Source organism: Micromys minutus, assembly GCF_963924665.1.
Source record: "Micromys minutus genome assembly, chromosome: 1".
In the NCBI taxonomy this organism is placed as follows: Eukaryota; Metazoa; Chordata; class Mammalia; order Rodentia; family Muridae; genus Micromys; species Micromys minutus.
The window spans coordinates 142506593-142532854 of NC_137969.1; the positions used below are offsets into that span (position 1 = coordinate 142506593).

Sequence of the window (26262 nt, forward strand, 5' to 3'; positions counted from 1 at the left end):
CTTCACTCCAGCCTTCACTCTAGACTTCAATGCCATCATTTTGATAAACAAATATGAATCTATTTTTTGAAATCCCGATAGCATAACAACAGGTCATAAGTATCACTAGCTAGCAGCCAAAATATACTTCCCAGTTTCTTTTTTTTTAAACTTAATTTTACAAAACAAATATAAAAGGAAAAAAAATTTAAACATTTTTGCATAAATGTATTCAAATACATTTTTGTCAGTGCTTGGCTTTTTTTTTTTTTTTTTTTTTTAAGGTTTGATGCTCTGCATTAAGGTCTTACTAGTTACAATGAGCAAAAAGTACATGTAAAACAGGATGTAACCCGTAATTAGTCAATGTTTTCTTGGTGTGTAAGGATTGAGCATAATGTCTTTTTTAAAAGAACAGACATAATATGCAGTCATAACCCCAGAGGCTCGGACTGCCCCAGAAACAACTCACAGACTGTGTGAAGTTCAAGAAAAAAGAAAAGAAAAGAAAACAAACAAACAAACAAAAAAACAGCCTAAGATTTTTCTGGTTTCCCTAATCAAAGGTAAAGATTGGATGACATTTTCCCATGGAGTCTGGTTGTTTCTGGGAATATTTGTTTTGTGCTTGTTTGGCTTCTTGTCCTTCCACCCAGTTCTGAGACAGGATGGAAGCAATGCTCTGCTACTGGTTACTCTATTCCAAGTCTCCTCACTGGACCACTTCACTAGGCCTGCTGAGGAAGGTTCCACTGGCAGGTGTTACTCCAACCCTGGAAAATTATCCTGCCTACTTCCCATTTCCCCGAAATACCCCTGACTTGAAGTTTATAGAGTTAAAACTGTACAGTCCAAACCAGGCTTTTCTTTTATTGGATTTGGAATATAGTGTACATCACTGAATCAAAACACAGTGAGTTAAGATCACTACCATAAGTAACATTAATGCTTTTATAAAAAAGCAACAAGCTTGACAGTATTGACTACTAGGGAGATTAAATTTCAAAATGATCGTGCCGTGCTGTGCCTGTGACTGCCAAAAGGCACATATTTGTCTTGGGGACTTTTTTCTTCTAGAACAAATGCTTTTTTTACACTATTGTTTGGAACTTGCAGGCACAGTCTCATTAGAGAACTTGACACCACAGATTAATATTTACTGTGAGCCCACAGGGTGCCTGCTGCTGCTGGACTTGTCTCTTGCTAGCAGCTCCATCCATTGAGAACTGCTCCACAGGCTCACCGCACCCACCCAAGCCCCAGTTCATCTAAGAGCAGCTGCGGTCCTTGCAAAGTGAAAACTGAATGTCCTCTGGGGCTTCCTAGGAACCAAATTTATTTTTTCCCCCTGTAAATTAACTAGCTTTCGCTGTTGGTATCTCCATGACTATGACTCCCTCAATAATTAATATGGAATCATCCTTCATAAAAAGTGCATTTATAATAGATTTATAAGGTTGTTTTTGTTCAAGAATAAAAGAACAGCATATGATTATTGGGATTGTCTTTATCATCCACTTAATTTCTTCTTTACTTTGGGAGTTTAAATATTTAATGTGGTTGCAGCATGCTAAGAGTAACTGAGATATTTTCTAATTTATTTTGCAGAGGATAGAAAATATTTTACAATTTATTTTTACTAACAAAAATAGCAAAGAAATGTAAAAACTAGTCATAGTACACAGAGATCATTACAGTCATATTTTAGATATGCTTCTCTTTCATAAGTTACACCATCACATGGAGCATGTCCATGTACCATGACAAGCAATTATTTAAAAATATTAGAGAATTGCTTTCTGTGAATTATTTTCAGTCATTTTTTTCTCAGATTGGGATAATTTATATATATAAGACATTGAAGGCTATTCTGAAGATACTTAGTACTGGATTTAGATGGATAGTTGTTAAGTGTCCATCCACTAAGACTAAGTTCCTTGGGCATAACATCCCGTTTTTGTTTTTGTTTTTAAATCATAGTTTTCTCATGAAAGCATTTATCCATCTATGGTTAATTATCATGGATAGTCATTATTAGAGAATTGCAAAATATGAATTTCTAGGCTTATTTTTACTAATGGGTTGAATTACATAAATCTTGTTTTGAAAGAGAAAACAATAAATGAAAATAATATGCTTTTCTTTTTCTAAATGTGTTTGGAAATGTGAAAGGGACCCAAAGAAAGAAACTTACTGTCTTCAAACCAGACCCAATGATGCTTACCCACAGGCCTTAGACTCAGTGTTATCTAGTTGACTTGACATCTTTAGATGCATTCTGGATTCTTGAGTCAGTTTTCCAAGTTAATTTTAGTAAGTCCTGACTACCCTGCTAACATAGCGCCCCACCCACCTTCCCATATTAGATTTAATATTAAATATAGACTTGATCTGGGGAAAGACAATATCTTCGACATGAATGTTAAATCTGGATCCTGCATCTTTGACATCAATTACCTAACCAAAAACACCCCTAGGAGTGATTTCTGAAGCCCCCAAATAAATATTATAGGATTTAACAGGAAGGAGGGTAACTACAAGGTAATATGTTTCAGAGAATGCCATAGTCCTGCCTGAGATATTTAGTGAGGTTTAGCACCATTGATAGGGTTGCTTTTGGTCCTCTGTGAATTTTAAGAACTATAACTCTGGCATTTGTTAGGATTTGTCTTTTCAGCAACTTTTGTACCCATGTGATGATAGTGCCACATTTAACCAAATGTCCCTTGCCCCAGAAATCCTACCAGAATCAATATGTGTGCACATGTATGTGTGTAAACATGCACATATATAATGCATATAGGTGTGTGTCCACATTCCCAGTACTTATTAATTTATCTTATCAAATTTACATAAGCATAGTAGCTTAGAATAATAAAATATCGGATCTAAGACGAAGCTCTGAAGGTTCAAATTAAAACAATGGAGGTAAGAAGAGTGAAACTGGTCTCAGTTAAGAACTGTGTCCCTCTAGAGCCTCTAGGGGGCGATGCATTTCCTGGCTTTATCTAAGCGTTGTCTGTGGTCATAGGCACTTGGGCTTCTTCATTCAACTTTAAGGCTAGTAATGGCTGCTTAAACTTCCTTACACCTTAACACTTTGACTTGCGTTATAGCCTAGGTTGGCCTGGAACTTGCTCTCTATCCAGACTTGCTCTGGATTCATGGCAATCTGTGACAGAGGTACCTGAGACAGACAGATGTGAAGCAGAGGAACCATAAAAGATGCTAAAATAGAAGACCAATAATCTATGATCCTCTGCATATTTTCAAGATAATTGTTAACTGGCTAAATGCAGGATATTGTTAGTGGGTTGGCAAGATTTTTCTTTTATCCTTAACAATAGTGTAAATTAAGCTGCCATCAAGTGAAATAGAAAACACAGGTTAAAGAGAGGGCCTGGGCAGTAGTGGTCAGGCAGCCTGGGCTGGGGAAGATGAGCCAGAGGACATTAGTTCTATGAAACCATCAAAAGCAGCCTGGTTCCTGGTTGAGCTAAGGCTAGAAGCCCCAGTGACTCTGAACGGACAGTAGCTATTTCGCCTGACTCCTGGGCCTCAGGCCCCTCTCACTAGCCCGCCATAGATTTATGGCCATCAGTCATATATGTAAAGGCAACACCCCAAACCCCTCCACAGGTAGAGGACATGACCACAGGTCAGGTAGACTCAAGACAGATTTCCTTTTTCATGAGGTACCTAAAAGCCTGGAGGCATAGCCAATAGACTTTCCTTCTCAGACACTCTTTCCTAAAAATGGTATTTAACCTCAGCCCCATCTTGAGAAGTGGGGTACGGTTTTACTCATCCACTTTCTGCCATGACAATAAATGTCTTAAAACTATGAACCGTGTGTCCTTTCATTAGGATCTACCTTGGGGAACCATAGTGTAGGCCTTCACCTACAGAACCACTGTCTACTCTCCCATAGAAGGCTTCTCTGTGCTCCCTGTCATGGCTGCCACCAAGTTCAAACCCAAGCTCAAGCCAACCATGAAAGCCAAGGACTCATTCCCTGCAGGACCAGCCAGAGCATCCCCTATTTGCCCCTCCGTCCTAGGCTAGATCAAGCCCAAGGGCCCACTCCATTCTCAGCATCCAGTGGCTCCTAGGTGTCCGAGAGCCTGACAATGCAACACCTGCCCTGTGACAGCTTGGGGCAAGCATGGCCAAACATCCTGCATCCTAAGAAGTACTTCCAAGTAGAAACATCAGTTAGATAGATGGTTCTGGGAAAGGCATGATCAGTCTCAAAGAGATCAACTCTTAAGTATGCGACTGAAGAAAATCATTATGGCAAAGAGCATTAAACAGAAGCAAGAACATGAAGAGGTGGGAGGAGCCGCCAAGAATCCAGCAGACAAGTCTGGCTGTAACCAGCCTGGGAGGTCTTCTAGATTCAGTTTCCAAAATGTCTCCAAGAATGCTCTGGCATTCCTAGATCAAAACAGGAAAACTGAAATATAACCTTGGTTGTCTGGGTTGTTTCCCGAGCAAGCACTCTGATCTTGGAAGGAGGCTCCAAATCACTTAGAATTCTCTTTGCTTTCTATCTGCGTAGTGCTGGCTTTATACCATCGAATAGATACTTCAGAGAATAAATATTAATGTCATTTTAAAGGGTAACACATTTATATAAGAACTGTGGAGCACACGCATCAGAAGGGAACAAGAGATGCAGTTGTTTACTAAGTCACACAAAAGGACAGCTTTAGGAGGTTTGGCTAGTTTAATTTCTTTTGATTATTGTCAATGGCGGCAAATTGTTTTCCCTTTGAGTATGGATTTAGCCTTTTTCATTAGCCAGAGTCATTTGTATGTTAGGTAGAGTGAAATTGGCAAATCAATATTACATTCTGGATGGTAATTTGGCATTATATTCCCAAAGCCTTAAATTTTCATATACACATTGACAGGACAATTCTGCTCATAGTAATTTATTCCAAGTAAATAGCCCCAAGTATTTGCAAATGTTTCTTTATTTTTTTTTCATTGTCTAGAAAAGTTGGGAGCAATCCAAATACTAGGATATTAGGAATAAATAATCTTTGTATATCTGTTCAGCATAATGCTTTAACAACATTAAGGTTGCTGTTATAGAAAAGATCAAGGGAAATAGGAAAAACTGTGGAAGAGACACACAAAACTGAATGTGAGCCAAATACAGAAGCTCATGCCTCTAATTCTAGCGCTTGTGGGGCTGACACGGAAAGATCAAATCTTTGAGGCCAACCTGGAACCCCAAAGTGAGATCTTATTTCAAAACAACAATAACAACTACTACAACAACAACAAAACATGCAAAGATTATATGTCCACATACCTATGAATGACCTTTTATACGAGAGAAGTATATTTTCTTATATATTTCAGATATTAGGGTTTATTTCTCTGGAAAGGAATTGAGAAATACTTTTAGATTTTTTTTCCTAAATATTCTAAAAGGACCACATATCACTTTTTAAAGTGGGAAAAATAAAACAATTAAATTTGAATAAGAAAGAGTCACGGATATTTCAGACAAATGCATGATGGTTAATATGTGTAATCCAGCAAATATCCATCCACTTAATAATAAAAGCATAAGGGATTTTAAGATTATTTGAAAAATGGCAACTCCACCGAAATAGTAGTATAATTCCCAATAAAACAGTTGGAAGACATTACTGATTTAGATTTGAAATTGGATTTGGAGGCTTTTTGAGGGTAGAGGCATATTTTAAATTGAGTTATTTAGCTAAGTTTGGTGGTTCATGCCTTTAATTCTGGCACTTGGAAGTCAGAGGGGGGTGGATCTTGTGAGTTTGAAGCCACCATTGTCTACATAATGAACTTCAGGATTGCCAAGGCTATGTGGAGAGGCTCTGTCTCGGAAAAATAGGAAGGAGGGAAGGGATGGAGGGAGGAAACAATGGAAGGAGGAGGGGAGGGAGGAAGGAAGGAAGAGAGAAAAGAAGGAGCAAAGGAAGGAAGGAAGAAGAAAATGAGGTGTGATTTTCATAGCAAAGTATTCAAAGTTTCATAGTTCAACAAGTTTTAGAAAATATTGAGTATCTCATATTTAAAATATAGTTGTAATTTGTTATGACAAATCATTTTTTTCATATAGAAAGACATCAAATATTTTCTAAGCATTTTAGAGCAATGTTTTTCTCATGGTAGTTTCCATCTTGGGCTTTGGTCTCTCTTCCAGAGTGCTCAGGCCCATGTGGCTCATATCGGTTACTTTTACCGGCCCTTAATGGAGGATGGGTTTGGTTGTAGTTCAGGCATATGGTCCCTCACAACTGGACGGACATGGTTGCTGCACCATCGATGTCTCTTTCTGCAGGACCATGAGGTTGTGCTTTCCAAATGGCAACTAACTAGAATCAGAAAAATGCCACCACTACAAGGAGCCACTTCAGAGTTCCACTCCCTCTCCAGACAGACCTCAAATCTTCCGAAACAATATTATCATCTGGAAAACAGGTGAAACGCACATAAGCCTGAGGGAAGCATTTCTAGTCTAAAGCATAACAAGGGCCAAGTTAGAAGCTCCACAAGTAAACTCAGTGCTGACCTCCAGCCCGCCATGTTGGACTGGCAGGGTACTCAACTCACAGTAGACCCAAGTTATGGTGTCTTCTCTGTCAGAGGCCAGTAGTGACTGCAGTGCAGAGGATGCCTCAGCTGGACAGAGCTCTGGGGAACTGGGACCATGGAATTGCATTAGCATCCTTCTCTAGTACAGAAAGGGGAGTAAACCATGTTTTAAAATAACTGTTCCCACTCTTTGAATGAGTTATAGGATATTTGGATTACATGGCTAGTCTTTGGTGGGTAGGTATTAGAGACATCATACATTTTAGTAAGAACTACTGGACTTGAGTAAACTTTGGTTGAAGGGGGATGTTTGTAACACCCTTACATAGCACTGAAACTACCTTAGAGCTAACCTTTGCCAGGCTATTCTGAACTGTTATTGTCAACACTACTTGCATAAAACTTGAGAAATAAGTTTCATCCAGAACTGAGGCCCTGGGAAGCATTAATTCTAGGTATTTCCAACCAAAATAGTCTCTGCATAGAAGTTCCATAGGATTGCTGAACTTTGTCCTCCTCCTCCCACTGCCTTGGAATTAAAGATCCATCTCAGACTTCTTTGAAGTAGATAATCTAATTATTTGAGTGTTTTTTTTGTTTTGTTTTGTTTTGTTTTGTTTTTTGCAGTCAAGAGGCCTGCTGCAACACAAAATAACAATAGTAATTTATCCAGATATTATGTTGAGTACTTTCATGGTCAATCATACTTGATTCTGCTAAAATTCTCATTCTCTTTTGAGAGATGAAGCAATTGAAGTTATTAAAGGCTTTGCATTTTTTATTGTGAATAATGAGAGTGAAAGTCCAGTCCATATCATCTCCCTATATCAGCTGTGATCATAACTGTTGTCCTATGTTTCCTTTGTTCGAGTCCTCTCGTCTGTTTGCTTTTGACATTGTTGCATGCAATTGAAGTGAACTCATTTCAGTTGGCTGGTCTCCTCTTCCATGACATGCTAAGCAAACTAGAACTAACAGAACCTGGCCCTTTGGAAGGCAAAGAATTCACAGCCAGAAGCATTTTTGATCCTATTGCTCACTAGGACTATAGTTCCTAACACCTGGGAAAGTCTAAGAATGAATCCCTGTGCTCCTTAGAGCATGCTGCAGCATCATACAACATCCGTTTCTTGCTTTGGCTCCTACCGAAACATGGAGATAGTTTCACTTCCTATTCATCTTAAGCCATATACTTTCTTTGCCCACCTTTGCGATCCAGCAGCATCAGAAAGCTGACCACTCTCTTTGAGAGAGATTGATGTTGGAATCAACCCCAATTTTACCTAGGAGACATCTTTGTTGGAACATGGCTTGGTGCTTCAAGAAGATATGGATTATATCTTTTTTACTCACTAAGATGTTATCACAAAATAAAATATTAGGAACTGAATAGCTCTTAATGAACAATCCAGTGACACACTACTGTAATCCTTCCTAAGAGTGTCTGCTCTAGTCAAGCTATTAGGCCTTGAATGGTGTCTCTAGCAACTACAGAGAATCCCTATTATAACCAAAATGACTTGTGCCCCGCCTCCAATGACTTTAAATAGCCATCCTGCACCTCTTCATGAGAAAGCACAGGGTTTAATGCTCAGACCTCGCCCTGACTAGAGAAGGCGCTTAGACTATTGGGTGCCCAAACAATGTTGATCACACTTTAGCAATGAAGAGATTTCTTACATCAAGGAATATTGCAATATTAGCGCAACAAGGGGTGGTTTCATAGACTAAGACTGTGCAGCTATCTGTTTCTGTCTACCATCTCTGGACTTCACTGTGGATCTTGATACCGACATTGCTCAATGGCCTGGAACTTAGAATCTTCTGATAGATTTGTGTCATCTTCAGACTGCTTAATGGGATTCCATTAGTGGTTATAAGAATGGTCTCCATAGGTTCACATCTGAATGCTTAGTCATCAGGAAATGAACTGTTTGAAAAGATTAGAAGGATTAAGGGGGTGTGGCTATGCTGGAGAAGGTGTGGCCTATTGGAAGAAGTGTGTCATTGGGGGTTGAGCTTTGAGGTTTCAAAAGGTCACTCTACGTTCTCTCTGCCTTCAAATCAAGTTGTGGAATTCTCAGCTCCTCCTTCAGTACCATGTCTTTGTATCACTATGATGATAATAGACTAATCTCTGAAACAATAAGCCCCCAGTTAAATGCTTTTGTTTTACAGTGATTGCCTTGGTCCTGGAATTTCTTAACAGCAATAGGACAGTGACTAATACTCTGTTGCTTTATTCATTATTTACAGCACTGATTTCAGATAAACTGAGTTCTATTTCAATGTGTAATGTGTGCTTAGATTTTATTTTTATCTAAATACCTTTCATGCTGCACATAGGAAAAGTAATATATACTGTTTGAGTGATCTCTCCTATATCCAGAGGATGATTTGTTGATAAATTCTTAGTAAATATGAAAATTTTTTGCACTTCAAACATAGGCACCAGTATATATGGTACTAAATAGTCTACCCCCCCCCCCTTTTTTTAAGGCAAGAAAACTGATCAGTGATTTTGCCATTATCCTGTCCATTCTGATGTTCTGTGTAATAGACGCCCTCGTTGGTGTGGACACTCCAAAGCTAATTGTGCCAAGTGAGTTCAAGGTGAGCAAGTGTCTCTTTTGCTTATTGTTCAGACTTTTTCTTTTCCTGTATTGTAGTTTATTCTGGGTCTTCAGTCAGTGTTGCGCAATTACCCATTTTCCCTCAAATCAATCCCCTGTCAGGCTCATTTCCAGATAGTCAAATTTCCTCCGTAAATTAAATGCCACAGTTGGGATCAAACTCAGGATTTGGGTTTTAGTGACTTTGGTATTCATATAGCACATAGTATTGGTGAACTCTGCCTTATATATCCTAGAATAATTCAAACATTCTGATAGACCTAGTCATCCTGATTCATGAGAAGCGCACACATGGAAAACATTGCTTGTTTTATAATCCACTAGTGTTCATAAAGGTCAGGCAAAGGTCTATTACTTCCTAACTAGTGTTAGCAGGCTATGAAGATAGAATTTAAGCCTTCAAGGCCAAACTTAGTGGTTTTATTTCCCACCTACCAAATTGCCTGCCAGGAACACTTATAATATGAAGCTTAATTGTTCAAAGAGATCAAAAGAATTATGTATTTTCTGGACTAAATATGTACATAGATGTAATGTATAAAACTTACATGTCATTCATTAGTAGTTATATATTTGTGGAGGTTTTTTTAATTGAAAAAAATTTAACGTATTTTCTAGAAAAATCCTTCCTCTGTTCTCTTCTCTGTTGAGACAATAGTGTCAAACACTACTAGGCTGATTGCAGTGTCATATAACTGAGGGGTATGCATGCACATATGTGGAAGTAAAGAATGTCTCTGCCATAATGTCATTCATATTCACTAGCAAAGGTAGATTCTAGTTGACTCGATCACTGATCCATTTAAATCACTATTTTTTTTCTAAATTTTGCTTGGAGGCGGTCTCTGTCCTGCAGGGTGGAGGTTGAAATGCTTTAATGAGCAAGATTAAATATTTTGCCTTACAAGCTTACCATGTGTGATGCCCTGTCACATGAGGACGGGTTTTGTTTGATGATGCAGTTTTGAGCAAACTGAGTGGAAGCATTCATCCAGGGTTTGTGGCTTACGCCTACCAGCTCAGCACTCAGGACATGGAGGCAGGAGGATTTCTACAAGTTTAAGGCCAGTCTGAGTTACTTAGGGAGTTTGAGGCCAGCCTAAGCTATAGAATAAGAACCTGTCTCCTAAAAAGAAACAAAGAAACAAAAACCACCAGAGAGAGGGGGGGAGGGAGGGAGGGAGGGAGGGAGAGAGAGAGAGAGAGAGAGAGAGAGAGAGAGAGAGAGAGAGAGAGAGAGAGAGAGAGACCAAACTTATAAATAGTATTATATTTACATCTATTTGCTTTTGTAAGGTAAGAAATAGCAGAGAACGTTCTCATTCTGTAATGGACATGTATGATCTCCTGACAGTTGGAGAATAAGAACTTTTCTGATTTTCTGACACAGTTTTGGGTATCTAATGACTTCTGGATAGTTTTCCTCTGTGAAATGAGAGATCTGAGTACTTAGTTCAGGCATAATATGTAAAGTAGCTCTTGATGTGCTATGAAGCCATGTATTTGGCAGGAGTAGAAACAACTATTGTTAACTACTGAAATTCAAACAAATCTGTGGTGGCTTTGTAATGGTTTTTTTGTTACCTCTTCTTAAAATATTACATCTGAGGTTTATTTCTGTGCCCCTTAATGTTAAATTTTTCTGTTTTTTGTCTGATACCTTGTGTCAAATAATTTCACTTATTCTAAACATCCCTCACTTTCTTTTCAATAGCCTGTATTTTACATCCCCCCTTTCTCCTTTTAGCAATCACCTCAAAAATAGCATCTTTTGGGAAGGCTTCTATTAAATATTCTTTTTCTCCACAGTATGATTGTTTCTACTCTTTAAAAACTGTTAACCCTCCAACAATTAAAAATCTTTTAAACGATGTAGCATAAACTGTTCTGAAAAAGTTTCTTTCTTTGCTTTAAGCCAACAAGTCCTAACCGAGGTTGGTTTGTGCCACCCTTTGGAGGAAACCCCTGGTGGGTGTGTCTCGCTGCTGCTATCCCTGCGTTGCTAGTCACCATCCTGATTTTCATGGACCAGCAAATCACAGCTGTGATTGTCAACAGGAAAGAACATAAGCTCAAGGTACGTGCCCATGAAAAGGCATATCACTGCCTCCTACAGTCTTCCTAGTTCTTGATAGTATCTGTTAATGTAAAAGCAAGCGAGCCTCATTCAGAGTTACACTCTAATGCAAAGTCATCCAAGCGTCACCATAAGGTCTTCTGGGTAACATCTCTTAAATAGGAAAAAGTTTCTCCTTATATCTGCATTACTATCCAGAGATGGATGTGTGCAGCAGTCTTCCTTCTTTGGATTTGAATGTGACAACCACCCTTTATAAAGACATGGTGGCCAAAGATTTAATTAAAGCACTGCCTGTTCTCTGTTAAATAAAGTCAGATCCCCAGAATGAACATGGGAAAGACATGGTGGTGAGTACTTATCATGTGCTTACAAGCTCAGGATTGTGGGAGCAAGGACAGCTGATCCCTGTGGAGTGTTAACAAGCCAGTCTATTCTTGCTGGGTTAATTTAGGCAACCAATAGACTTGTCTCAAAAACAAACAAACAAACAAACAAACAAACAAACAAACAAACCAAGGTGGGCACAGTGACACTCGAGGTTGCTCTCTCTGGCTTGCATGAGCATCCTTACACACATAAGGTGCACATACATTCACACACCACATTAAATACAAAAACAGGAGGAGCATATGAACCATCCATTTCTCTCTGTCTCAGTATTTCAGTCCTCAACAAATATACATACATATATACCTGTGAGGGAGGAATGGGGTGGGGCAAAGAATAGAAGCACAGCCATCTGAATCTCTAATTTTAGCGTGGGATTTTCCAAGACACATAGGTAATGTGAATTCCACTTACAAAGCCAGTTTCAGGCTTATGCTTAAGAGTGTCCTTTTCATCTGGCATCACACTCATTGGCAAGACTAAGAGAGACGAGGCTCCCCATTGGCTCTGTTTAGTTTTAGGAGGGGTCTGAGTGTTGGTTTAGTTTATGGAAAGCCTAAACATAGTTTTTGACTAATGCAATTTTTAAATCTGAAAAAATGCTGAATTTTAATTTGTTGCTGGCAAAAATTTGCTGTGTACATTGGGAGGCGAGCCTCTATTCTTTTAATGCTCCTCAAATTTTCGTACTGATAGATTCCAAATTTAGAATTAAATATATTTAGGATTGATAAAACAGAGAAGCATTTTATTTCCCCTGTGTAGGAAACATTAAAAAACTGAGTGTTAGTCTTTGCCCTGAAAATGAGAGAAGGGTATGCAAAACGCTTCTGTCCACTTTCAAACTGTTTATTTGAAACTATTTTTTTTCATAGAGATGGCAGCATGTCAGTCATTTGTCAGACATGTAATGTCACCAATGGGCATTTCTTCATGCATCAAAGGCTCTCAAAATTGTTTTTTTCTTACTTGGCTAGGGAGAGCTATGTGGTACACAAACGCATGATTCTGCCTAATATTATAGAAGACACAAAATGCTATGAGCTTGATTCAAGAAACAAACCTGAGGCAGAGATAAAGGCACCATAGTGTGAGCAGCAAGCTTGGAGTGACATGTGCTCTGGCTGTCTGCTCTGCTGCGATGGCATCCACCTTTCCATCTTGCTGAACAACCCCCACAATGATGTAATAGTACCAACCCCTTGGCTTTACAGGGCCATTTTGATTAGTTATGGCCTTCATCCTACCAGCTCAAATGCAAACCCGGCTCATCAGGGTCAAGTTCTTCTCCAAGGTCATTTCCTGAGTCGCCCTCAGAGCTGGGCAGAGACAGCTTCACACTGCAAAGCCAGAGGTGTTTCTCCCAAAGCAGTGACTTCAAGAGTCAAGTGCAGGAAGCAGAAATCATTCAGGATGAACACATGGAAGCGGATGTCAGACAGTCCTGGCAACCATTTCCCTAAGATGTACCTAGCAACCAAACGTTTAATTTAACTATATTTTCACTGCTTATTTTTAATTAAAAAATAACCCCCAAACTCTACCTTGCTCTATATTTTTCATCTCTGTCCTTATGATCATAATCTTGGATCTAGTACCTTTATTTCAGGCTAGATTTGTGTAATAGTTTAGCCAGTCAGACATAATAACCACCTTTCTCGCTTCACTTCAACTGCACACTTGTTGTTTTTAAGGCATTGTTCTCACACATTGGTCCTACTTCCAAAGTGCCTTGGCCATCTGAGCAATTGGACCCTAGCAGTCTGTATCTCCCACCATGACATTTAAAGAATCTTGTGGAAGAACAGCAACCTGGCTTTAAAACACTGGTGAAGTGCCAAGAAATATTCTGCTTAAATGGCCTTTTGGCTTCTTTTCACAGTTCTGTTGGTGCTGGGACTGAGATCCTCTCCTTACTCTTCAGTTATTGCTTTTCACCAGACCATCTTCATATTATTATTATTATTATTATTATTATTATTATTATTATTATTATTATTATTATTATTATTATTATTATTATTGGATATACATTATTTACATTTCAAATGTTATTCCCTTTCCAAGTTTTCCTTCCATAAATCCCCTATCCCATCCCTCCTCCCCCTACTTCAATGGAGGTGCTCCTTCACCCACTCACCTCCTCTGCCTTCCCTCTCTGACATTCCCCTACACTGGGGCATCAAGCCTTGGCAGGACCAAGGGCCATATACAGCCACAAAACCCAGATATCTCCATCCTTTAAGTGTTTCTAAATATAACACCTCCAGTGTCACCTGCCTTCACCCCTAATGTGATTTTTTTATTGCCCTTGCTTTTTTTTTTTTTCCTAGTGATTTATCTTATTCTGTGCTACTGGTCACATGATCGCTCCTACAGTGCTTTGTGTAATTATTACTTCATCCCTATTTCTCAGCCAAAATGTTTTTAAAGTAAGCCCCATGGTTTATTCTTTTCTCCAGATTTTATGTGGCCCACCCCAATTCCACAGTAGCCTCAATAAACATGTACCTGAAATGCTTTACTATGTTGGTCACATGGTCCTTGTGTTTATGGCAATGGGAGAGAGATGATAGCTGAAGAATGTTCGAGCCCATCCTGCTTCCCCACCCATGGCTGCGTAAATGAAGTAAAGCCATATTTAGACGAGACACACTCAAATGTTTCATTCTCGGTGCTTTTGCTATCTTTTCCAAACTCATGTGAATTCCTGTTTAGATTTCAGTTTAATTTTCATGTAGATCTGAGCCCTCACATCCAATTGAGACCTTTTGCAGGACTGACCTTAGCAACTCAAGTCCTAGAGGCTCATAGCCTGTGTGATGGACATGTACTTCATGTCTGTATTGTTCCCAACGCTTCCTTTCTTATTGTCTGTGTACCACATATAAGCATGAGGCTTCTCTTGTATATTTTTGATTTTTTGTAGACTTGGTCCTAAATTGCTTTTGTTTGTGCTGTTTCAAAGAGACAGTTTCTGGTTTTGTGCTAAAACCACTGTGCAGTTTCAGAAGATAGGATCTCCTTTGGGCCATGAAATCAAGGAAAGCTTTAGATTGCTTCTTAGATGCTGAACATTTGTGCTGGATGCTGAAGGGAAAACTGTTTCGATATCTGGTCTCTTCCCTGAAAGAAACATAGAGCTTTGAGCTGACCTGTCTTACTTAGTGCCTGGTCTCCTGAATGTATTTTAGATCACCTCCTTGCCTCTTCAACTTCAGCTGTATCCACTGCATCCACTTTAGGAATGAGTGCTTGTCTTATTTTAATCAAACACCTAGTGCAGAATAAGTCTTCAATAAATGTTTATTCAATAATAATGGCACACGAAGGCTCCAGAGTGAGACGGAACTGGTTGTATCCAGAAGCAGAGAGCAGGCCAGGTGGACAAGTGAGTCAAGATGAGGTCAAAAGAAGTAGTCAGTTCAGGTCACACAACACAGCATTTGTACTGGCTTGAACAATCCTGGTGGTGGTGGCTGTTCTATGTACTGAGAGCCACTTGTCACCATGTCTGGTTTCTATCCAGGGTTTCTAGTAGCACTCCTTCTCCCAATTCATGATACCCAAGAATATTCCCAGAACTAAATGAAATGAGGTTGCTGTAGAATCCAAGAGTCTAGAAGAGCCAGAAGCAATGAGGAGGGAAAGGAGAGGATGAGTCTTGTGCTATTGTGAACATTATGTCTTCTGAGGTGAGGATGCCATTATTCACACTTTATTTTATTCCCAAACATTCATTCAGATACTTCTGGCTAAGGCATGTCTTTAAGAGAACTTGTTTTCATGCATATCATAGCTGATTTGTAGGAACGACTTCTCTAAGGTAACTGCTGGCTCCCAAAGAGTTTATAGCAGTAGCTTGGGGCAAAGCTTTCATCACTCCTTTCAATAGTAGATCCTGAAATTTCAGTGTGTGTAGGACAATGACCTAGACATAGTAACTGTTGCATGTCAGTAAGCCTTGCACATTGACATTTGGCAGAATAAATTCATTGGGCTTTGATCACCTCTGGGCTCTGTGTTTGTAATCCACCAGGGAAAAGAAAGCCAATTTCCATCAATAAGTGAGACCGAGCCAAGGAGAAGAGTGGGCTGTGTGCTAGTGTGAGAAGGGACACAGAAGACAGTAGTGAGGGAAATGCATTGAAGGATCTCATGTGGCACAGCTATAGAACTCTAGGCAGGGGCACAGGAAAGAGGAGGCTGTGAGCACTGTCCCTTCTACCAAGGACCACATCCTGAATGGCCCTGCAGCAGCAGCAGACACACACGGGTAGGAGAGGGCAGTTCTCAGTTTGCAATCAGAATCTGACCGCCTCTGCCTTCATAACCATAATCTCACTGCAGCATCTCCCTCCTAACGGCGCCTGCTGTCCTTGACTCTAATCAATGTGACCATAACATAGTAGCCACAGTACTTAGAACACAGTGATCAGATCACTCTGCTCCTGACAGTCCTCCAATGTATCCCATCTTACTCCGAAAGCAAACACAAGTTGTTCTGATTCCTCTTGGGACTTACTACCAAGTAAGAAGCTAGATACTTTCAAAATGTATGCTGTTCCTTACTGTCTCTCACAGTAGGAGGGAGACACCATGAGACCAGGATTCTTTTCTGTTTGTTCACAAAAGGGTCAGAAGCAGCTGGAATCCTGGCTGGTACTAAGATGTAAATGAATGATCTGTTGAGAAAAACACAAGAGATCCCACATATATCTTGAAATTTACTTCTTTAGTGTTAGCCTACTCCACATTTGCCTTCGCTACCCTTATTTCATTTTTAATTCACATAAGTGTGCATTCTTAATGTGAACTGATTTCATACATGTATAATAACATTTGTCTCACGAGCAGACGTCTGTTTCCAGTCCAATGTAGCTTTATGAGGACATGCCTTTGCGTCCATGTGGGCTCCCATGCCTGCTATGCATTCTCTAGGAATACAGATCCACGTGCAAACTATGGATTAAAAATTGGCAATTCTGTTAGAGAAGAGCAGTGTTCTGACAAACTGTAACAGGATTCGAATGCTAACACTCCCTGGGTTGCTGCTGACTTTCCCAAGTCAGCTTCTCAAGTCTCTTGGCTCAGCCCTAGTCTGATTCTTGGTACTGTTCCCTCATTCTGTGAGAATGGACAGCTCTAGTTTCCCCAGCTCCACAGGGGTATGAGCCTTTGATTTCTTCATAAATAGAGCAGAGAAATATAACCACAGAAAAAACACCGGGGACATGATGAACAGTATTTGCTTAGTGAATAAAGAAGCTAGAACTTTTGTTGTACTGTCTGACTGTCCAGTCAGTAGATGTTATTGTGAGCAGAGGGTGGTGTTTGAAATCCATCTGTTTTGATTAAGGGAGTGTTTTTTTTTTTTTTTAACCTTAGTGATGGTGAATAATTGGTGGTTAAACAATGGTTCTCGGGTTCTCATAGGCCATGAGAAGCAAGTGGTGGTCATTTGCATACACTTCTGGATTGTTTGGGGAATCTTTACATATACCTAGTACCATACCATCATGATGAGTAGCATTCTGTTAAATACCATCACACAGAGAAGAGGGTGTGATGCTTCCTAAGTACTGGTCCTTCTGCCTTCACAACCATTGCCACCCTGACTACTGCCTCCCTTAGTGAGCACTCATGATGTAACAGCTACACCCCTGGACATTGTTACAAGGTTCTTTGTTGTGGTTACCTCATCAAATGGTCCCAGTAACTCTTCAGACAAGGTCCCTACCTTCATTTTGGGGGTTACAAAATTTGATGCAGAAAGGTTAATTTATAATGAATAGGTACTAAGAGTAGCAGACATAGGTCTGAATTAATAGTTTAGAATTATAATAGGGTAGACTCTGCATAGGTGCTGGAGGAGAAAGCTAAAACCAGGACAGTATTCTGAGGAAAGGAATGTCCTCTCTCAATGTGCTTCCTTATAAGAGATACTCTGAAGAGGTACTTTTATCAAACAGAACAAGTTTCATTTGTCAAACATAATCCCTGTGCCTATCTATAACTAGGTGATAGGTTTGAGTGCTTTCTGTGACTTCTTTCTGCAGAAGGGAGCTGGATATCACCTGGATCTGTTTTGGGTCGCCATCCTCATGGTGGTGTGCTCCTTCATGGCCCTTCCCTGGTATGTGGCTGCCACCGTCATCTCCATTGCTCACATCGACAGTCTGAAGATGGAGACAGAGACTTCTGCACCTGGAGAACAACCAAAGTTTCTGGGAGTGAGGTATGTTGTTTCAGGAAAATGACCCTAAAAAGTAATAGTTCAAAAACATATCCTCACAGGTATCCATCTTTGTGTCAATCATAGGGAGGTGGACACAATCTGGGGATAAAAATAAAATGGTGACAGTTAATTTATTTCTAAATTATCTTCTCCATGAAGGACATTTTTAATAAGGAAGATGATAACTTTTAGATCATTTCTTAAAGTATGTCCAATTTCTTGATCAGTGTAATATTAAACAATGCAACAGAAAAACCTAAGCAAGTGGTTAACTTTCTTCAGTATAGAGCTGACTGCTAAGTCTCACTCAAGTGTAAAAGCCCTAAGTCTTCCATGATTGAAGGCGTAGGAATTCTTGTTTTCCAACCCATTTCTGTTCCCATAAGAACTTGAGAACCTTCAACTATTGAAATGGTTGTGAAGGTCAGTGGTAGAGGACCTTTGTCCTCTTATTGAGTGTTGTGTTTTGCTTCTTGTTTTTGTCTTTTGTTATAGCAAGCTTTGCTCACAAGGGCTAGGGTGAATAGCTCCCACAACAGAGTCTTCATTTCCCAAGCCTCAACAGTGGGATAATTCTTTCTTAGGGCTGCGGGGTGTTGGATGGGGATCATATTTGTTAAAAAGTACTTCTGTTGTTTCAAATTTGAAAATTAGAATGGTTAGACTTATTGTGCTCATGAAACTTCCCTGAGCTGTTTGTTAATTAAAATGTGGGACAATGTAATATCTGTCTCCTACGAATGAAGGTATAATTACACAACAGAACAAGCTGTTTGAAAAACAAGAGCTTCAAAGAAGCCATTCATGGGACAAGAGCAAGTGGTCTTCTCTCTTGGTTCTGAAAGAGCAAAAGCTTTAGAAGAATCACTTTTTTTTCTTCATGAGTTCCAATCATCTATTGTAATAGTTTTTAACATTTTTAAAGTTTATACTTGTATTGAATTCAAATTCTTGAGATTTGACATGAAATATATCAAGACTTTTGATGCCATAGTTCAACACTGATATGGTCTTTCTCTGAAGGTCCATGAAAACCAAAGTTAGACTGATGGTCTTTTGTTTCAGGGAACAACGAGTCACTGGAACCCTTGTATTTATCCTGACTGGCCTGTCAGTCTTCATGGCTCCCATCTTGAAGGTAAAGATGCGAAACAGTCACAGCTTCCTCTTCTTTGGAACATTAAAAAACCGGAAACACGTGTGAAATGCTTGCAAGATTCCATAGCGCATAGAAGCAGGGGCTAATCAGGAAAGAGAATTTAAAAATATACATCCTGGTTTCCCAACCAATTCCTGCACTTTCTTCCCTTGCTGTTATTTTTGCAGTTACTTGTTTGAACTCTCTGATGTCCCCAGTATCGAAACTCCTTCTGACCTGAAGGACGGAACCCCTTCTGACCTGCAGAAGGACGGAACCCCTTCTTACCTGTAGAAGGATGATGCTGTGCATGTTCATCTGAAGAGCAGTAGAGCATTTACAAGGTTACACGTCAGCACATAGATTGATTGATGGGTGGATATCTGTGTAGACAGAGCAGCATGCATGCAGTGGCTCCTTTAGGAAAAAGAACCAAAGAAGAAATGAATGCTTTTGCTCACTAGGCTTTCTGGTTTTATGATATAAGCTAGGCTTTCTCTCGTTCTTCTATTACAAAAACATCCCTGACCAGTTCTTGGTAATTTGCATCTTATACTTTGTACTCCCGTGTAAAGCACAAACTTCACCCAGACACAACAACTATGAGCAACCCCTGTTAGTAGTAGCATTTTTCCAGCTGAGAAATTTTATTTTTAAACAGTACAATTTTGCTGAGCAGTGGTAGCACAAGCCTTTAACCCCAGCACTTGGCAGGCAGAGGCAGGTGGATCTCAGTGGGTTTGAGGCTAGCCTGGTCTACAGAGCAGGTTCCAGGATAGCCAGGGCTGCACAGAGACAACCTGTCTTGAAAAAACAAAACCAACCAACCAACCAGCCAACCAAATAAATAAATAAATGTAATTTTAGAGACTTTTGGATCATTTGGATATACAAGTAATGGAGTTATAACAAATGGCTCTAAAACACTCAGATGATGGCCAGGTATAATAGTGAATAGCAAACACTCTGTTTCTATCAGATTAGCAGGTTTCTACCAGTGGCCAATGAATGAGATATAGAGAAGGGAGCTGTAGCACCTGAATACGGAGACTCACTTTGCCTTTTAAGTAGTTAGACTAATGCCTACATTTGGTACGTAATAACTGGAATTAAAGACTTGATAATCCAACTGCATAGGTTTCCACAGTTTTCTTTTTCTTGTTAACTTCCAAACAGAGTCATGAAGGACGGCACATCTCAGGATAACTGCGAACAAACTCGGGTTTAAAATGATATCAGAGAAATTGTTTCTGGCCTGTGTCCTATAGGGACAGAGGAAAACCTGTGGTCAGTTCTGACACTGCAGAGGAGGCTTTATGGGCAAGGCTTAATGGGCTTGAAGCATTGCCTGTTCTGCCAAAAGTGATAGGAGTTCCTGTTCCTCTGGCAGGTTCGAGCAAATGATGCTGGTGAAGATGCTTAGAGACACCTTTGATTCAAAGGCAGTGGGGCCACATGTAGAGAGGTCACCATGGGCAGTTAAGTTCTGGGCTGTAGGAAGCTCAGCCCTCTGCAGATGAGCTCATGTGTTAAACGGCTACCATGCAGCCTTGCTTTTATGGAACCCTCTAGAGAGAAGTTTCTAAGGAGAGATTGGCAAGCAGACATCCTTTCAGTTTTCAGATGTACACACCAGCAGCCAGCCTTCCACTTTGTCTTGTCCTCATTAAAACAGTATAACATCCTGCTTCAGAAAAGGCATTGGAATCTCAAGTGCCAGTGTTTGTATTGTAGGAAAACCGATTTTAATCATGGGGAGCCTTCCAGTCATCATGTATGGTTCAGAAGGGACAGAGAAAATGAATTCTGTGTAAATTTTTGCATTTCGAAAGACTGACAAACTCGTACCTGGTAACAGATCTTCCTATCTATTCCTCACCCTGCACCCAAACAGAACTGCCGAGTGTTGATAGGAAAAGCCCTTGGGTTTTTGCAGTGAACCCTTTTACACCACATGTATGTAAGCACTGTAGTATGTACAGAACAGGATCAGAATTCATGAGCAGAACTTGAAACTCCCACTGGGCTGTCCCGTACCAGCCCAGTCATTACCTCTGTTAGTGACAAAAGTAATTTAGCACACGTTTTTTAAGCCACTTTTTTTGAGTAGGAGATGGAATTGTTTTGATGGTTTAGCTCACAGTGGACTGTGGAAAACTTTACAGAACAGCAACAGGAACGAAGCAGGCTCAGGCACCTCTCTTCCTCCCTTGAGTTTGGTGGTCCTTCCCCGCCTCAGGAGCACAGCTCCCCATAAGGCCCTTTCAGAAGATGTGCCCGCTCCACTGAAAGTTCGGCAAGTTTCGTGCATGGATCAGAGATGCCTCATTAGCATTTACAAAGTCAACACAGGAAGAAGCAGATGTTAAGGGTACAATTTAACCGAAATGTAAGCCACGACTAAGAAAAGGGTATGATTAATAATTAACCTACAAATTCACACAGAAAGTGTTGTCACAGGTTGACTTCCATGTGACTGTGCCATTTTTTACTTTTAAAGCAACAGATGGCAAGTTCAGAGAATGGTTTTACTTAAGATTTTGCCTTTGAAAGTTAGATCAAATGGATGGGAACAAGAGATATATATGATTTAAAAAGAATGAAATGGTTCAACGCCTTCCCTGTCCATCTCCTTCTCCTTACAAGTTTAATGTTCTCAGATGAGCAGAGCAATTTTCTTGCCTGTGTGAAGCCACATAGGTGGTTGCCTACTTATGCAAGCGTACTTTGAACATGAAGTTTATGGCGTCTGTTTTGATCTCTGCCGAAATCAGTCTTTCATGTGGAAGAATGCAAGGAATTATAGTTCGCCAGCTTTAACTTCATGAGGGTACCCCTGACCCCAACCAGCTATGGTAAATGATGCCTCAAAGCACCAAAACATTTAGTTGCTTAGCCTGGAACTTCTGGGAAGTAGGGATAACTGGCTTTCCAGGCTGGCGATGTGGCGTTCCTAGAGTTTCCACAGTGGAAATGCTGCCACGGGTTACTGCTAGTGCTGTGAGTGGCAGTCACAGAGTTGTAAGGCCATTCCCTGACCTGATACTCTGTTTTCCTAGCAAGACTCATGACAAAGATCAAGGAACAGTCACTGCTGTTTCTGTTGCCTGTGCTTGGAGTAGTTTATCTTTAACATGAGGTGTGGCCCCAAGTTATCATTAGGATTTGTTTAGTGCACTAAAGTGTAGAAGGGAGCCTTTAATTTGTACCTGGCAGATACTTGTTGATCTCTCACGCAAACCTGACCCATGGAAGCAGGAAAAATATGACAGAGATGACAATGGTAAGGATAAAAGCGCTGTCTGTTGAGCTTGGCTTCAGATTGAGGAGTCACTGAAGATCTTCAAAATATACCCATCAGTCCCTACAATAACTATATGAATAATTATCTACACTCTAAAGATAGGAAATTTATGAAAAAGTACCAGACTTCAGTAAGCTTAGATGGTAACAGCAGGATTTGAACTCTGGAAGTTCCAGTCTAAGACTAATCTTATAACCTGGTATAATGCATGTCCTTCAAAATAAAACATTGGTACTTAGCCTCTAACAAATTCTTTTCTGATAACATTGTCTTTCCCAGGTTCTTAGATCTCATTTGGAATCCTCCCTACGTGGGGAGAACTACGTAACCTCTTCTGACTCCATTTCAGGCTGACAACCACTGGCTTCTTTATCAGCAAAGACTTTTAAGGCTTAATAAGTGTTAGTAGTGTATTAATAAGTGTTAGTAATGTAATAAGTGTTAGTAATGTATTACCAAAACCAGGTTAGCTGAAAGCGCAATGCGTTAAAAACTAAATAAACAGCACGTGAAGTCAGTCCTTGAGTTAGCCCCCCTTGTCTTCCTGCCATCTCTTCCCCAAGCCACCCCTCTACACAGCCCTCTCACTAAGGACATAGAAAGGCCAGTGGTTGGGAACTGCAGGCAGGTTCATGGTAAGGATAGCATAAGCTCCATATTTATCATTTGCTAGCTGCTCTATCAATCAATTGGTAAGATGTTATGTAGTCTTTACCATAGGAGCTAGATAAGAATGTTCAGAGTACGAAACAAACTTGTGGTCTCACTGATCTGCAGCTTAGAAGCCAAGCCCAGGTTTGTTCAACTTCTGTTACCCATGTCTTAATTCAGAACTTACCCTTAGCTTCAGGCACAGGCACACACACCCACACAAATACAAATACACAGCGTACCCACACACACTAGCTTTGACCATAAAACCACTGAGAAAGACTTTAGTCCTTACCGAATTCTTATCCAGTGTTGGGCAAGTATAGTTTTCCCCTTTTCATCAAATATCCTTTCCGAATCCTTCCTTCTGGGAGTGTTGACTAATTGTTGTTGACTAATTGACTTTTGACAAATCACCAGAAGATAAAGTGAAAGCTATAGAGATATATTGGTGAGAATTTGAAAACTTGGAGACTTATTTAGACATTAAGCCTCATTGTGATCTCACTCCGCTTTCATCGTTTCATACGATCATAGGATCAATTATTTAACTTTTTTATTTTTAGTGTTTATTAAATGTGACACTTCTTTGTAATTATTCTTTTCTTTTGCTTCCCGGGTATTACTGATGATATAATTGTTTATACAGTTTACCATTATGCTATCTGGATATGCCCATGAAATGGGTATTTTTAATTTCTACCAACATAAATTGTAGAAATGACTTCCTGCTGTTACTGTGTCACTTTAAAATAGGGTCTCATTCCTAGAGACTTTCTGTAGAATTCATTACTTATTTAGATTGTCACATACTAGCCTAGGCTGGCTTCAATCTCATAGACTCATGGCGGTCCTCCTGCCTGAGCCTCCTATGTGCTACAAGAACAAGCATGAGCTACCGAGTATGTGGGGTGGCTCTCAGTTTTAAACACATTCCTTTTCTTCCTTTGAGAATTGGGTTTTACTGAGTAGTTCCAATGCCATTCATTTGTACACATTGACCTCCTAATATGATTTGTGAACTAAATTTTATAAAATATACCCTTTACCCCAACAATTCTGTCAGGTTTGATTAGGAGTCTTCATTCTAGGATTTGTATTGCTAAGTACTGTTGTGAAGAAAATGAGAGTATCATAAGCATTTGTATTATATTGAAGCTGATATAATGCATGTGTGTATGTTTGTATATATGTACATATAAACACCTTCACATACCTAGTCATTTTCTTCCTCACACCCACCGTGCCATTCTTTGTTGTAGACCAAAATTTGTTAACATACTTCAAAGAATGGATCTAAGGCCCCAGGGCCAGTATTCTTTTGCTATGGAAGTAGAAATGCATTAGGAAACAAAAATCATCAGTCAAACTCAGGGAAGGATGGACCCTTTCTGACACTCCCAATCTGGAGATAGGCTTTGCCCAGATCAAAGAGAAAGCATTGAGGAAGCCCTAGTAGCTTCTCCATGAACGCACCATACCTTCCCGTGCCCCCTTCTCATGATCAGAAGTAACAATCAATGGAAATAAAATGATGGCATATTGAAGGGAAATAGACACCTTAGAAATGAATCGGGGATGTAAAGTTGATCCTTCGCTGGTCTTATAGGAAACGTACATAAGGGGTTGTTGTAAGCAACATGGGTACTCACACGCTACAAGAAATGGGAGCTTGTGACTGAGCACCATGGCCAGTGTGGTATGTGCCTACTGCTCTGTGGTCACAGCTGGGTACTACAGAAAGCTGGCTTCCTGCCAGTCCCCCTGCCCTACTTCAAGCTTTCAGTTCCTTTTAGTTGTTGGTCTTTTCTGAGCTCATGATTAAAATTAGTGACGATAAATTGTTAGTCCCTTTTTGAAAAAACCTCGGACAGTTCGTAGACGTGTGCATTTTCTCTATTGAAACTTGAGCATTCCTGTGAGTCACCAGTGCCAACTGGAAACAGAGGTGCTCTGTTTTAGAATTCACTAGTTCTCTAATGTGGCCAGAAGATCAGAGGCCCAGCAGCATTAGGCCATTGCAGTAAGATGGTTCTAGAAAAGGTGCTTCATTTAATGCATGCCGTGGTTTTTAAATCCTACTCTTTAAGGAATACTTTGCCTTCTCGTAAAAATGGTCTTCTGTGTGTGGATTTGCTGGCTGACCCTAATTACTTTTCTATTTTAGTATTCTGGCTTTGTCGTTCAGTTGCTTGGACTTCTTTTCAAACCCAAAACTGATACCTTTTGTCGTCCAGGCAGACTTCTCAGAATCAGAATTGCATTTCACAGGTCTAAGGGGAAATGAAACGTACACATTGTATTGGAACTTTTCATGGTTCAAACACTTCCTGTTGGTGTAAAGGGTGTTTCCCTAAACAATGCATAGAATATTAACTGAGTTTCAAAGGGCTTGCACTAATCCATATGTGTAATTAATCATTTCCAGATGTTTCTTGCTGCTTCCAAACCATGCCCTCATTAGGTTGTAGTCTTGGAGATTTGAGAAGACAAGGGATGGTGATTTTCTGTTTCCTTTACTGAAAGAGGCATTTCCACACTGAACTGATAGATCATTTGGCAGAAATTAGTAAGGACAAAAGCAACAGCCTGTTACAAAACCATGTTGGTTCCAGAGGCCATTTGCTACCTCTGCATGTACCTCTCTCCCACGCAGACATCTGGGCTGCATAGTCTACTGCTTTTAAGAGCAAAGGGAAGCCAAAACAGTTTCCCCACTAAAGACGGTGTTACTGAGGTTATGTGTGCCCATTCTCTATAAAGAAGAGACAAAAAACTGAAATTGATTTGGATGTTCCCTCTGTCTTCATTTATTTCTACCTCAGCGCTCAGAACCTTACCAGCAGATGAGTGAATTGCAGTAATTTGAGGTGGCTCTGTTACGCTGTGCTCCAGTTCCAGATTTAGCCTTCATTTAAATTATTCCTCTTCCTAATTACTTTCACTGTTGCTTGTAACCGGTTTCCACTGTTTTGCTTCCCAGTTCATCCCTATGCCTGTTCTGTATGGAGTGTTCCTGTACATGGGGGTGGCCTCACTTAACGGTGTGCAGGTAAGCTCCACAGCAGCCCGAGCAAGCCCTGTGCATTTCCAAAGCACAGCTGGTCCAGGGATAGATCTCTGATTAAGGCACTAATCATTAACTCTGGATGCTTAAAATACGTTTGTTCTCTACTTCCTCTTCCTTGTACCTGCTTTTCATTTCTCATGTAATGGACAAGGCTAGCTGGTGTCAACAAATGTTATCCTGAACGCCCATTACTGAGA

General features: G+C 40.0%; 1 protein-coding gene across 3 annotated transcripts in view; it reads left to right on the plus strand.

Annotated features, from left to right (window-relative positions):
- SLC4A4 (solute carrier family 4 member 4) overlaps window positions 1-26262 on the plus strand; it is a 263965-nt gene that overhangs the window by 221846 nt on the left and 15857 nt on the right. For all 3 annotated transcript variants that reach the window (XM_080926202.1, XM_080926204.1, XM_080926203.1), the window contains exons 16-20: window positions 9064-9177; window positions 11113-11274; window positions 17724-17902; window positions 18968-19040; window positions 25979-26047. In XM_080926202.1, coding sequence (XP_080782328.1) covers window positions 9064-9177; window positions 11113-11274; window positions 17724-17902; window positions 18968-19040; window positions 25979-26047 — 597 coding nt within the window. The remainder of the gene's footprint in view (window positions 1-9063; window positions 9178-11112; window positions 11275-17723; window positions 17903-18967; window positions 19041-25978; window positions 26048-26262) is intronic.